Below are 13,467 nucleotides of genomic sequence, written 5' to 3' on the forward strand. Positions count from 1 at the left end.
TTATAATATATAAATTTATTTGTACAATAATTAAGAATATCACAGTCATGTCATGAGTTATTGTTCAACAAACCTTATCTTTTAGTTCATCAAAACATAAAAATAGTTAGCTAACACTGGTCTTAGTAACTAGTACTCATGTTTCTATAAAACTATGTAAGGTAAAAAGCTATTGATCTTCATCTGCTAGATTCCACTTTTTGATGTTAGATCATACAACCTACATATGATGCCCATTTCCATATCTATCTTTATATTTAGCACATATGTCATATATCTTCCATTACTACACATGTGTTTCTTACAAATATACTGTTCATATTTTATACATAAAATTTCATTCTACATAAATACAAATAATGTTCATTCAAATATCTGTACTTTTATAGAGAGATATTTGAATGAACATTATTTGTAAATACATTTAAATTGATGGTACATTCGTCATTAGTCTCAAATAAATAAGTCTTTTTCTAAAACATTGCTTGGCACAATCATACTTATTTATTTGAGACTAATGACGAGTCTACCATCAATTTAAATGTTTTAAAACAATGCACCATGTAACTAAAACATTCAGTCAATCATAAAAATTTTGAATCTAGGGTAATGTAGATGATCCATATTTAAAATGTTTATATACTTGTCCCCATGTGAATCCACTTTTTGCTTCCTTCAATAGTAAACTCCATCTTGTATTTTTCCTGTCTTATAGTCTTACTCCATGTTACTGTCTCATTTCTGATTTCACCATTTTCATAGCTTGTTTAAAAGTCAATGTCTTTGGTCTGTGTTTCTTTATATACTGAAAGTAGACAAAATCAAACATGACCTATAATTGACCTTAATATGATATATTAATACAAACATGTACATCAAAAGTATTAAATGGGGATCGTGATAAAGAATCTTTTTGCATACCACGTTTTAGGGAATAGCATTTCACAAAATTACCAACGTAAGAAATTGGGAATAACATATTATGTGTGAGGTACATGGTGTATCATATCTTTTTTTGGAGGTATAAGAATATTATGGAGCCATCACAGTGTTCTCCCCAGGATTTTGGGATAGCACCGGGGTAACGCGTGTCGAAATTGATTTGTACAATATGTCGTGTCGCGTTGCATCGCTTATTTTTTCTTCTTGTTAGTTTTTGTGCCATTACCTTTTTGTCTTTTGTTTTGTTTACTGTGTTTATGTAGACTTTGGGTAAAAAAAAGTAAATCAAACAGTTTGTATACTTTAATATCTTTTAAGAATAACAGAAAGCACTTTTAGTCTTTAAACTAGTCACTTTTTATACTTTGATTTAGCCAATTTTGTCCTGATACTTGTATAGTTACACTACACATTCCCCATTTTTGTTAGATTACACCATAACAATTAACTTTAAACAAGATTAAATTTTAATGTAGAACGTTTAGTAAATTAAATACTATTTTCCATAGCTTTAGACATGATTCTTTTAGACATCAATAAAATTATTATTAAAATCATTATTGTGTTATTTCATGATAGACATGAAAAGTATACTTATATTATCTATGTGGACACTCGTGAAAGGTTGTCATGTCTAGCTGAGTTACAATCATTGTAAATTTATTTTGTAAAAGTTAATCATCAAACTTCTTTAATACTATTCAGCTATATATAGATGTTTTCAACAACCTTGGTTTAATATACAGCCCTAGCTCAGTCAGTAGATGTGTAAATGGATATACTACCTTTTAATATAATATGTCTGTGCTTTAATAAAAGTATGATTGTCAAAAATAATTTGCAATATATTTTTGTTGGTATATTCAAAGAAACTTGTTATCCTTATATAATTTTGCATTCAATTTGTACTTTATTTCTATTTTAAATGATGGATAATATTTTAGGAGCACATTTTTGTAATAAGCTAAATCAGGGGAAGTAACTCACGTTTTAAAACTACGCAAATCATTTATGACCAAAGGCTGGAGTAATAGAGTTTATTAACAAATGTCTGCTTGTCCCTCAAAAGTCTCATAAGTCTGTGATCATTAAGTTATGATATTTTAATTAATTAAAACACAAGAATCATGTATATCGATTAAATCCAATCATCAAGGTTAACCTCAAAAGGTAAATCGATCACGTGGTGTAAACAATCTTCGTTGTCAGAACTGGATTGAACTGGTTTGAACTGGTCAATTTTCATCTGAAATTATATACCCCACGGAAAGGTTTACCGTTATATGATTTTTTTACCGAAAATTTTAGCACCACGGTGAAAAATTATACATCGCGGCAAGAACGATACCACCACGGTAGAAAATTATACATCGCGGGCCCGTGGTCCTTTAAGGGCCTGGGGAGAACACTGCATCATTTAATATCTTTTTTTCATTAATTCATAATAAAAATCTGTTTATCAAATTCCTATTGAAACTTAGTTTACCATTGCAAAGTATTTTACGAATAGTTAATCCCTATGATTAATTTAGTATTCAATGCACTTATAAGTAATTTTACTCCTACAAATTAATGGAGATTGAAATTGAACTCTTGTTTTGATTGGTTACTAGTTATTATGGTTAAGTTGTGTTTTCCTTTGTTCTCTTCTGGTAGAATTTACGTGGACTGGTTTTAGAAAAATGTCCACTTAAATGTCCAGATTGAAATATATAAAATACAATTTATACTTACCGACAAAATTTCCATGTTTATTGGACATAACTACTTTACTGACAAGAACTCTGATGAAGATTACCTTTTTTGTACTTTGTGACACATTCCTATATGACCAACTAAGGTTTGTTTTATTTCAAGAATGAATTCAATTATGATATATCCATTTTCAAAGATATCATGCACCATATTTTACACATCCATTCTTAAAATGGTTTAATGTACATTATGAAATCTAGAGTTATCTCCCTTTCTACTTGGTTAGTGTGGATTTATTGGTTAAATAAAAAATTAAATGACTAAATATGTGTCAGTCATAGAGAACGACATCACACTCATAACAATGTAACAGTTATTAAATAAACAATAGGATGAAAGCAAGACAATTGTTTTCATTTTCACACTCTACATACAAAAAAGTTCCAAGGCAAAAACGAAGACCATGATCATTGTCTTTAATTTATTGATGTAAATTCTAAACACGGTCCTTTAAATTATAGATTTTTGATAGGTCTGTACAAGAGGGTAGCATTAAAAAAATTGTCTCACACTGAGCCATCAGATAGAGTAAATTATCTCCCTTTTTTATCACACTGAGCCATCAGATAGAGTAAATTATCTCCCTTTTTTATCCAATCAAAATCTGGCATATTGACATGAAGCAAAATAACAGTAGTTCATATACCTGTCTCGTATCCTCTAGTGTTGTATATTTATGTGTTGTCTCCATAGAATCTGTAAATGACTTGTACAGATATTTCTGAGAATGTATAAACTGTTTAGTCAGATCTAACTGTTGTTTTAACATATCATGGAGTGCTAACATGGCTGGACTGTATGCTGTCATAGCTGAAATATAAGTAGTCTAAATATATTGATTGTTACTGCACTAACAACATATCTTATGACCAAATACCAAGAAGACATAAAAAGTGCTACAGGTTTTCACAAAAAAGAAAAGGCAATTTGACTTGTTTCAGTTCAGCATATGTGCTAAATGTACATGTACATGACCCATTGGTGGCCTTCAGCCTGTTTTCAGCTCTTTAGTCAGGTTGTTGTTTCTTTGACACATTCCCCATTTCCATTCTCAATTTCATGTAGGCATCAATGGCAGAAGAATACCAATCACATCACATCAAAATGAAAAAAAAGGTTTTCATGAGAAAATATCTTCAATTCAGAATTATTGTTTTTTTTTTCAATTATGCTGTTTTTTTTTGATAATTTGGATATATATAACATATATATTATACCTTCTAAAGCGTCTGGACTGACCACATGTGTTGCTATAGGTGTGGGGTCCACCATTCCTAGTCCTGTTAGAAATCCAGGTACAGCAAAACCAGAATACTTAGAGTCCCATTGATACTGTAGTCCCGGTTCTGATGTTTGGACTTCCACTGTGTGGGTCTTTACTCGGTCACGTCTTGGTGCTGGTGTGTCACTATGTCAACAACAAATGTAACAGTAAATATCCAATCATTATACATATTCTTAAGTTGTTCAAATCATTTTAATATTATTTTCATTTAAACTATTTCTTCTTCTTTATCAATAATCTTATTTTTGTGGTTCATTTACAAACATGTGCAAATAATAATATTGAAAATGACATTATTCTTGAGATTTTCAATAATAAAAGAGATTTATTACATTGTCAAACTACAACTGAAAAATTAAATCTTCATTGAATATAAAGTGTATGCATATCTACTGTAGTTTTCATCATTCTATCTATACTCTTAAAGTTAACCAAGTTTACCTATGTTAAACATGTAATGGTCAGAAGACCATGAAATAGGAAACCAGGGGATATATTAGCATGAAATGAAATCTGCTATATGTACTAAAGCTTGAATGTACCTGTAAGTATAAGAATCCGTAATGGTTCTGTCTGAGGTTGGTGTAGCCCTCGATTCTGTCATCAATGACTCTGAGTCACTACTCAACCTCTCACTTATATCCTCTGTTTCATCCTCCTCATCACTGTACTGAGTCTTTATTTCAGAAAAGGATTTCATTTTAGATTTTTTCTCACTTTCACCAATACGTTCTGATATACTACTGTCGAAGTCTTCTGAGTATGAGCTATATTTAGGTGTACTAGACCGGGTCTTTATTTCTGATACTATCATTTCTGATCGTGAATCCTTTAATTTCTGGCCTCCTAACATTTGATCTGATCTCTCTGTTTTAATTTCCTCTGATTCTGATTGAGTCTTTATCTCTGATACTTCACTTCGAGGTTCATCCAAGTCCTGAATATCACCTAGTAATTCTTCAACAGTGTGTAAACCTAGTGCACTAAATATGTCATCATTCTTTTTATCCTTTTTCTTCTTTTTTTCTTCTTTTTTAATTTTATTGACTACTTTTTTCTTTGAGACATTTCTGGACTTCCTTTCTGAGATATTTGGTTTAGCAATAATGACAGGTTCCAGGGTATCAGCATCCATTAAATTCACTGAAATCACATAAATTAATGTTTTATTATTAATATATCAACAAAGAAGATAAACATTTAAATGCATTTAAACAACAAACTGATTAAAACCTTACATGTTATGATTCTATAAAAGTAATAACCACTGCCTTAAATATACAGCTTGCAGAAAATAAAATCTTTTTTTTTGTTTAACTTGTATTGGATAGTAAATATCTATTTAGTGTTGGATAAGGAATAGTTCACAATAAAGGACCAAATCCAGGCCTCCGTTTACTGACTCATACATGTTTGCCCTGTCCTAAGTCAGGAGCCTATTGTTCAGTTGTTGTCAATTATTGATGTGGTTGATAAGTCTTTCTCTTTTCTATTTTTTTTCATATATATTAGACTATTGTTTTTTTCTGTTTGAATCGTTTTACACTAATCATTTTGTGCTCTATATAGCTTGCTGTTCCTATATATATTGAGCCAGGGCTCTGTGTTGAAGGCCTTATTTTGACCTTTTATTGTTTATTTTATACACATTTCAACTTGGATGGAGAGTTGTCTCATTGGCACTCATACTACATCTTCTATCTCATATCTATCTTTTACCTCTGAATACATCTTCTGAACTGGCACTATGTGGGTCACTCTCATTTACTTCTTCTATTATATCACTGGCAACAGTATCTTCTGACAGTGACCTTGACCTTCTAAGACCAGGAGATGGTGACCTTCTCCCTACTTTAGGTGAAGGTGACCTTCGTGGTGTTCTTGATGGTGTTGGTGGTTTAGAATCTGGTGACATAGATCTGTGTGGTGACTGCGATCTCTTTCTGAATTCTTGTCTCGTCTGCAAAAATATTCCAAAAATTACAGTACATCTAGTTTCAATTTAAAATCAACCTTACCCATGATAATGAACATGAATTAATATTGGTGCATAACCCTATTATTGAGGTCAACTTTATCACAATTTAAAAGCATGAAGACTAACAACTGATTTGATATTTATGTTTGATTGCCAATGAAACAACTCTCCATAACAGACAATTGACACAGAAAGTAACAACTGTTGGTCACTGCATGGCCTTCAACAATTAGCAAACCCCATACCTCATAGCAAGCTGTAAAAGGCTCTGAAATGACTAATGTAAAATAGTTCAAATAAAAAAACTAACAGCCTAATTAATGTACAAAATAATGAACAATAAACTAAGAAAAAACTATGAAATTACCTATCAAAATGAAAAATTCAGTTTGTTTTTATGTTTAAAGTAGTACTGGTAATTCTCATTTTGTTTACCTACAAAGTGCATACATAACATTTAAAAAAAAATGTTGTTATTATTCATATAAATGGTTATCTGTTCTATGCTAAAACTTACCAGTTGTCATAGTGATATATACCTTAATACAAGTAATATGTAATAGCATAAAAAAGAAAAATGCAAAAAACTAAATGGTAAATTACAAAATAAATTGTATGTCTCAATTTGTAGAAATACACTTCATCTTTAAAAGTTTCTTAAATTTGCTTACACTTGTGATTAACATGAAGTAATAATGAATTTCTTAATTGAATATGTTGTATATAAATATTTCTTTAATTCTTTGTCAATTTATCCCTTTCTGCACCCATTGTATAAAAAACATTTAAATAACGTGTGGTTCTTTTGATCTCAGTTCTTCATTGGTTAAAATCCGATTATGACGTTGAATTTTCTTGTTTTCCTCTGAATTTCCGATTGTGACGGCATGAAAAAAGGCGACCATGTCTGATGACGCCACATAGAAAGAACACATCTTTTTACAGATCAGTCGCAAAGAAGCAATAAGTTTGCCTGCATATTGTTTGAAAATCATTAGAGAAATAGATTCTACCACCAAATCTTGTGTAATACAATATTTATCCACTCTCGACAGTTAAATTTTAAATATTTAAAAATTTAACTGTCTCGAGTGGATAAATATTGTATCACACTCCATGCAGTGGTAGAATCTATATATATATATATATATATATACACAACATATTCAATTAAGAAATTCATTATTACTTCATGTTAATCACAAGTGTAAGCAAATTTAAGAAACTTTTAAATATATAATACATATATATAAAAGGAATGCAAGTGGGTTTACAGATAACTGAGACAAATCAGGAAAAACATCACTGGGTTTATTTCTTCAGGGAGCTTTCAATATGTGATCCTTACAATAGGTTGATGTCAAAACAAAAAAAAAAAAAGTTAGTTCTTTCATTTTTATCTGAAATTTGTAAAATGAACTGAAATGTTAACAGATTGAAATGTGCTGCTATAAAAAAAAAGATAGAACAGAAACAATGAGAAACCAGGTGTCAAGTTATTGCAAGTTTTCAGAGAAATTTTTTAAACAGCATTTGAGTTAGAAAAGTGAACAGATTTTAAATGACAGTAAATGCTACTAATACTCAAAAAACCTAAAATTATGATTTTTGATGAGTGTTTAAATCATAAATAAAAATGTGAAATACACATTATAAATCAGTATCATTCTTGTATTTTTTTACAACTTCTATCCCTGAAATTTTCTTAATACCAAACCAAAGCATAATAACCAATAAGATAGAATTAAGAATTTAGAAATTACATTTTTAATCCCAAACATGTGTACTATTAAAAAAAGGGAAAAAAGGAGGGGGGGGAGATATTTATATAATTATAATTGCAATGAAAACAGAGACTTGACACCTTTGAGAAAGATTTATGATATATGGTATAATCTTGAATAGTACAGAGTACGGTACAGAGACAAGTGTGTGATAGGAAATGAAACTAAAAGTTTAGATTAAAGATGAATTATTAAAAGTGAACGTGATAGAAGATACGTGTACATGTAATGTTCTCACCTTACTACTCAATATGTTCCTCTGTCAACATGATACAAACAAAGTCATCAATGATTATGATTAGGATAAAGATGTACTAAATTAACAAAGCAGTATTGTATGTTAATCTATATTAGTAAAATGGTAAGCAAATGTAAAATGTTTTACAGATAAAGTCATCCTTTTTGACTTGAGACTATATGTTCTTAAGGTTGCATGTGTGCAGTAAATTTAATTTATAAATATTAAAGCAAGCACTGTTGATGTGATTTTAACTGTTACTCTCAGCATCAAATATGCACATACCAAATTCAGATCAGTATGGTTCTTTAAGAGACTCTCTGTTTCAACATATCCAATTGATTGTATTTTGATAAATGTCCAGTGACAAATATTTCATGTATGTTCATGGTGATGAAAATTTATAGATATTACATTTTGTATTTCATAGATGCTGAGGCAATGTTACAAATTGATTGAACAATCATTAAAACTAAAAGCTATGTGTGAAAAATGTAGGATTAGTCACTAAAAGATATTTCAATGTCAGTAAATAACAAGTTGATCCATGTTGAGATTTGAGCTATTGTTCACTAATACACCTTATAGCTATTTGTCAATCATTACCAGTATAATTTGACGTCACAAAAAATGTCTGACGCCACAAAGGAAAACTGATTGTTGTATGTCGTCAAAAGTTAACAGTAATTAACCTCCATGGTCTGATGTGTTGGCCCCAATGATACATATTTCAAATACAGCCCTTAAACGGTGAAACATCCAACTCACACAATCTCATCCTGCACTTTTACATCATATACCATATTCCATTTTCTCTCTTTCTCATTTGAATACAAGATTTGCACCAGGATTACCCACAGTGTAATGTGTTCAAGGGAATTACAAATTTTAATACATTTATTATAAAATGACCTTAAATTTAAAGACCATACAAAATTCCTCAAGTTTAATACACTATACACCATAAACCAAACACGTTTATTTGGAGGTTTGCACCATTCAAATTCTGTATATTAATTCTTATTGCTTCAAATTTTTTTTTAGAGAATTTAAAGGTAAATATCTTACAATGGTTCCTCCCTTGACAACCATCCTTCCACTGTCGTCACTACCATCAGCGAAGATAAATTCTTGTAAACTCTCCTCTCCAGATGACAGCACTACATCTGTCGAATATTTCGTGGAACTTTTTAATTTAAAAGGAGAACCTGAAATAACATATTTCTACATGTATCAACTGAAAGACAAAATTATCATTTAAACAATATCTTGTTTAAAAGCAAAGAAACCTAGTAGTTAGGCTGAAAATTGAAATGGTGTAGAAAAAAAGGATCAAAAGAATTTAATATGTACATGCTCATACGCATGTGCCTGTGTCAAATCAGGAATTGTGTCAGTGGTTCTCACTGCTGATTCAGATCTCTGGAAATATAGTCTCTATTTGATTCATTCACAACTTGTTTAGCTTCTGAAATATAAAGAGCTTTACATAGTAAAGACATTTGTCATCTATTGTTGTAGACTTCATAAAGATTTAACTCCTCCTCTAGATGTTGTTTGATTTGTTTGTATTTCTATGTTGCTGTCTAAATACATTTAACCCAAATCTCCTTCTATGTATAAGCTTATAATATAAGCTGAATTGATATTCAGGGAAACTATAACTTTACAAATGCTCTGCTTTTATATGATATGTCATATAAAAATTGAGAATGGTAATGGGAACTATGTCAAAATGACAACAACCCGACCATGGAAAAGAAAGGCTAAAGACCACCAATGTGCACTGATGATTATCAGGGGCGGATCCAGCCATTTTAAAAAGGGGGGGTTCCTAACCCAGGACAAAGGGGGGGTTCCAATTACATGTCCCCATTCAAATGCATTGATCATCCAAAAATTTATACCTAGTGTGTGAGTTTTTAGTACCTTTAGTTTTCTGTGTCTGCTGTTGGTGTTTTTTACCATGTGTGTGAGTTTTAGTACCTTTAGTTTTCTGTGCCTGCTGTTGGTGTTTTTACCATGTGTGTGAGTTTGTAGTACCTTTAGTTTTCTGTGCCAGCTGTTGGTGTTTTTTACCATGTGTGTGAGTTTTTAGTACCTTTAGTTTTCTGTGCCTGCTATAAGTGTTTTTTACCATGTGTGTGAGTTTTTAGTACCTTTAGTTTTCTGTGCCTGCTGTTGGTTTTTTTATACCTAGTGTGTAAGTTTTTAGTATCTTTAGTTTTCTGTGCCTGCTGTTGGTGTTTTTTACCATGTGTGTGAGTTTTTAGTACCTTTAGTTTTCTGTGCCTGCTGTTGGGGTTTTTTACCATGTGTGTGAGTTTTAGTACCTTTAGTTTTCTGTGCCTGCTGTTGGTGTTTTTTACCTAGTGTGTGAGTTTTAGTACCTTTAGTTTTCTGTGCCTGCTGTTGGTGTTTTTTAACATGTGTGTGAGTTTTAGTACCTTTAGTTTTCTGTGCCTGCTGTAGGTGTTTTTTACCATGTGTGTGAGTTTTAGTACCTTTAGTTTTCTGTGCCTGCTGTTGGTGTTTTTTACCATGTGTGTGAGTTTTAGTACCTTTAGTTTTCTGTGCCTGCTGTTGGTGTTTTTTACCATGTGTGTGAGTTTTAGTACCTTTAGTTTTCTGTGCCTGCTGTTGGTGTTTTTTACCTAGTGTGTGAGTTTTTAGTACCTTTAGTTTTCTGTGCCTGCTGTTGGTTTTTTTTTACCTAGTGTGTGAGTTTTTAGTACCTTTAGTTTTCTGTGTCTGCTGTTGGTGTTTTTTACCATGTGTGTGAGTTTTTAGTACCTTTAGTTTTCTGTGCTTGCTGTTGGTGTTTTTTACCTTGTGTGTGAGTTTTAGTACCTTTAGTTTTCTGTGCCTGCTGTTGGGGTTTTTTACCATGTGTGTGAGTTTTTAGTACCTTTAGTTTTCTGTGCCTGCTGTTGGGGTTTAGGACTAGAGGGTCTGTTACTAATAACAACGGGCTCTGCTGACTGTGGTTTCTTCTTCAGAAATTTCCCTGAATTCTTTCCAATCTTAAAACTATCAGATTCTGTAATTTGACGAGGAGTCTCCATTGAGTCACTGTCTGTTTCTAAAGTAAACACTTTTCTATTTTCATTTGATCTCTGCGTAATTTTTTTGGCTAAAACTGATGCTTTTTCTAAAGCTGCTGATCTCTGACCCTGAACAGACATTTGACCTGATTTCTGGACAGACCTTTGACCTGGTTTCTGGACAGACTTTTGATCAATATGACCTCTAATTTGTTCTGAAACTGTTGGTACCCGACTAGCTGATGAAACCTGGGGCTTCCTCAAGAATTTAGACATTGGTTGAGAGGCTGTATCTCCGGTTATTTTCCTCTTTAAGAATTTGCTTCCAGATGTAGTTATTGCTCTCCGTTTCATTGAAGATGAAGTATCGTGAGTGTCTAGTTCACTAGATATAGAAATATCACCCATCTCCTCAAAATCAACAGATTTCCCCCTCTGCTGAGCAGTTTTCTGTGAAAGCGACTTAATATATGCCTACAAGGAATAGAAATCTTGTTATATATCTATGTTTAATTCAGATAGGCATGCTCATAATATAAGGTATATTATTTCAAGAAGACCATTTAGTGTTCGAAGTTGAAAGGTTAATTTCAAAGCTCAACAAAAACAATGTAAAACATATATATTTGAAATATTAAATGAACATGCAATGCAGGAAACAAAAACGTTTTATATCAACCAAGCTGTTGAATATTCATTTCGAAACAAACAATATATCATAGATTTCAGATGTACTCTAGTACAATGTACTTTCTTGGATAATATTTTTCTATTTTTCTATTTTAAATTTCAAAATTAGTATCACAGTTAACACAAATTGCAATTGCATGTTTTGTTTCATATACATGTATATTGTATGATTTTTCTTCACTATTATTTCAATGCAGTATTGCAATTATTTTATCAAGGGCAAATCTAAAGGAAAGAGGTATAAAGACACAGTAAAAAATATTTTTGTTTTTAAAGACTACAAGTAGCTGAAACCGATTGCCTCCTCAGTGGTAGTATATCTCTTTTAATAAGTTGATACCAATGGTACATCGATATAGGGTTGTCAAATTTTCATTTAACAGGCTTTTATTTCAACTTGGAAATATTTTTGATTATGGAATTTGCATAATTTTTTGTGCTTGAAATTTGTAATGAATTCCATGTTTATTCTGCATTATAATATTTTTTAGCGTTGCATAACACTTTAATTTCCATACAATGTATTTTGTATAGATAGTGTTGTGTGTCGCACAGTACATTCTATTGAAAATGTGCATTCTTCTCTCAAGTTCTCTGTAATAGAAAGTGTTGTGCACCGCACAGAACATTAATGCTTCAGAATAAAATACAGAATAAACATGGAATTTATTAAAAATTGCATTCACAAGAAATTTTGCAAATTCTATAATTAAAATAATTCCAAGTTGAAATCTAAAAGCCTGTTTTTTTTTTCGTTTTCATAATTTCATCTGCTTTCCTCCCTAGGCTTTTTATCATATATTTATATGCAAAACTTTAAAGTAGGCCAAACTGTGCTCACTTTTAAAAGAATTTATACACATCCAATTAAAAGTAAACATTATTATGTTATTTTATATTGTTTAACTATAATTTACTCATTATATAATGCTTTAGACAAACAATTCATCATTAACAAGTGAAAAGGGACTTCTTCTTTATCAAAATATATCTTATTTCCTGTTTTTATTTTACTGTGATAAAATCTTACATTGAGAGCTTCATCCTCATCATCCACTTTCTTTACACGTTCCCCTTTCAACTGTGAGGAAACCTTGTCCAACAATGCATTGGTAGAACTCCCAGATCTTTTCATCTTCAAACTACAAAATGATAAACATGATAAATAAATGATGTATAACCTGTATACAAAATGATGTCTGGGAAAATTTCTTGAAAGATGTCAAGATTTTACAATTTTATACTTCAACATCACTAAAAAATACAATTCATTAAAAAAAAGGAAATAATTAAATTAAACTATCAACTTTAAATTCAGCATCAATTCAACAGCATCACAAGATGGATTATATATACATATATTGTGTACAAATGGTGGGAATGGAATAAAAGTGCTTGAAACAATAAATGTTAAAACAAGTTTTAATTTAGATGAAAATAATTCCACATGTTTTGTTTTAAATAAAACTTTCCACAAGTTTCTTTTTGGATTTAAAATTCCACAAGCATGACAAGTTTCGTTTTAAATTAAAAAATCCACAAGTTTAACAGTATGTGAGGTATGTGGCATGGATTTACATCTACCTTTGTTAATTGGGAATGATTATTCAAGCGTTGTTAAAACATTATCGCATTGTATACACAATAAATCTGGGAAATCCAAAATGAATTTCCAATATTTTACATATATCAAATTCAAAATGTTGGGATAATTGTCTCTGTAGATTTATGCATGACTTTCCAAAAATGTC

At 30.9% G+C, this 13,467-nt stretch overlaps 1 protein-coding gene across 2 annotated transcripts in view; it reads right to left on the minus strand.

The window, feature by feature from the left end:
• The window catches only part of LOC143059879 (uncharacterized), a 22,382-nt gene continuing 8,915 nt past the window's right edge, over positions 1–13,467 (minus strand). The window contains exons 2-10 of one of the 2 annotated variants that reach the window (XM_076233457.1): positions 12,747–12,858; positions 10,891–11,500; positions 9,051–9,190; positions 7,983–8,003; positions 5,702–5,942; positions 4,525–5,125; positions 3,915–4,105; positions 3,344–3,507; positions 1–805 (exon numbers count right to left, since the gene is read on the minus strand). In XM_076233457.1, coding sequence (XP_076089572.1) covers positions 728–805; positions 3,344–3,507; positions 3,915–4,105; positions 4,525–5,125; positions 5,702–5,942; positions 7,983–8,003; positions 9,051–9,190; positions 10,891–11,500; positions 12,747–12,851 — 2,151 coding nt within the window. In that variant the 5' untranslated portion in view covers positions 12,852–12,858 and the 3' untranslated portion in view covers positions 1–727. The remainder of the gene's footprint in view (positions 806–3,343; positions 3,508–3,914; positions 4,106–4,524; positions 5,126–5,701; positions 5,943–7,982; positions 8,004–9,050; positions 9,191–10,890; positions 11,501–12,746; positions 12,859–13,467) is intronic. The other variant, XM_076233466.1, reaches the window with a different exon arrangement.

The sequence above is a fragment of the Mytilus galloprovincialis genome, chromosome 1 (assembly GCF_965363235.1).
Source record: "Mytilus galloprovincialis chromosome 1, xbMytGall1.hap1.1, whole genome shotgun sequence".
Lineage (NCBI taxonomy): Eukaryota > Metazoa > Mollusca > Bivalvia > Mytilida > Mytilidae > Mytilus > Mytilus galloprovincialis.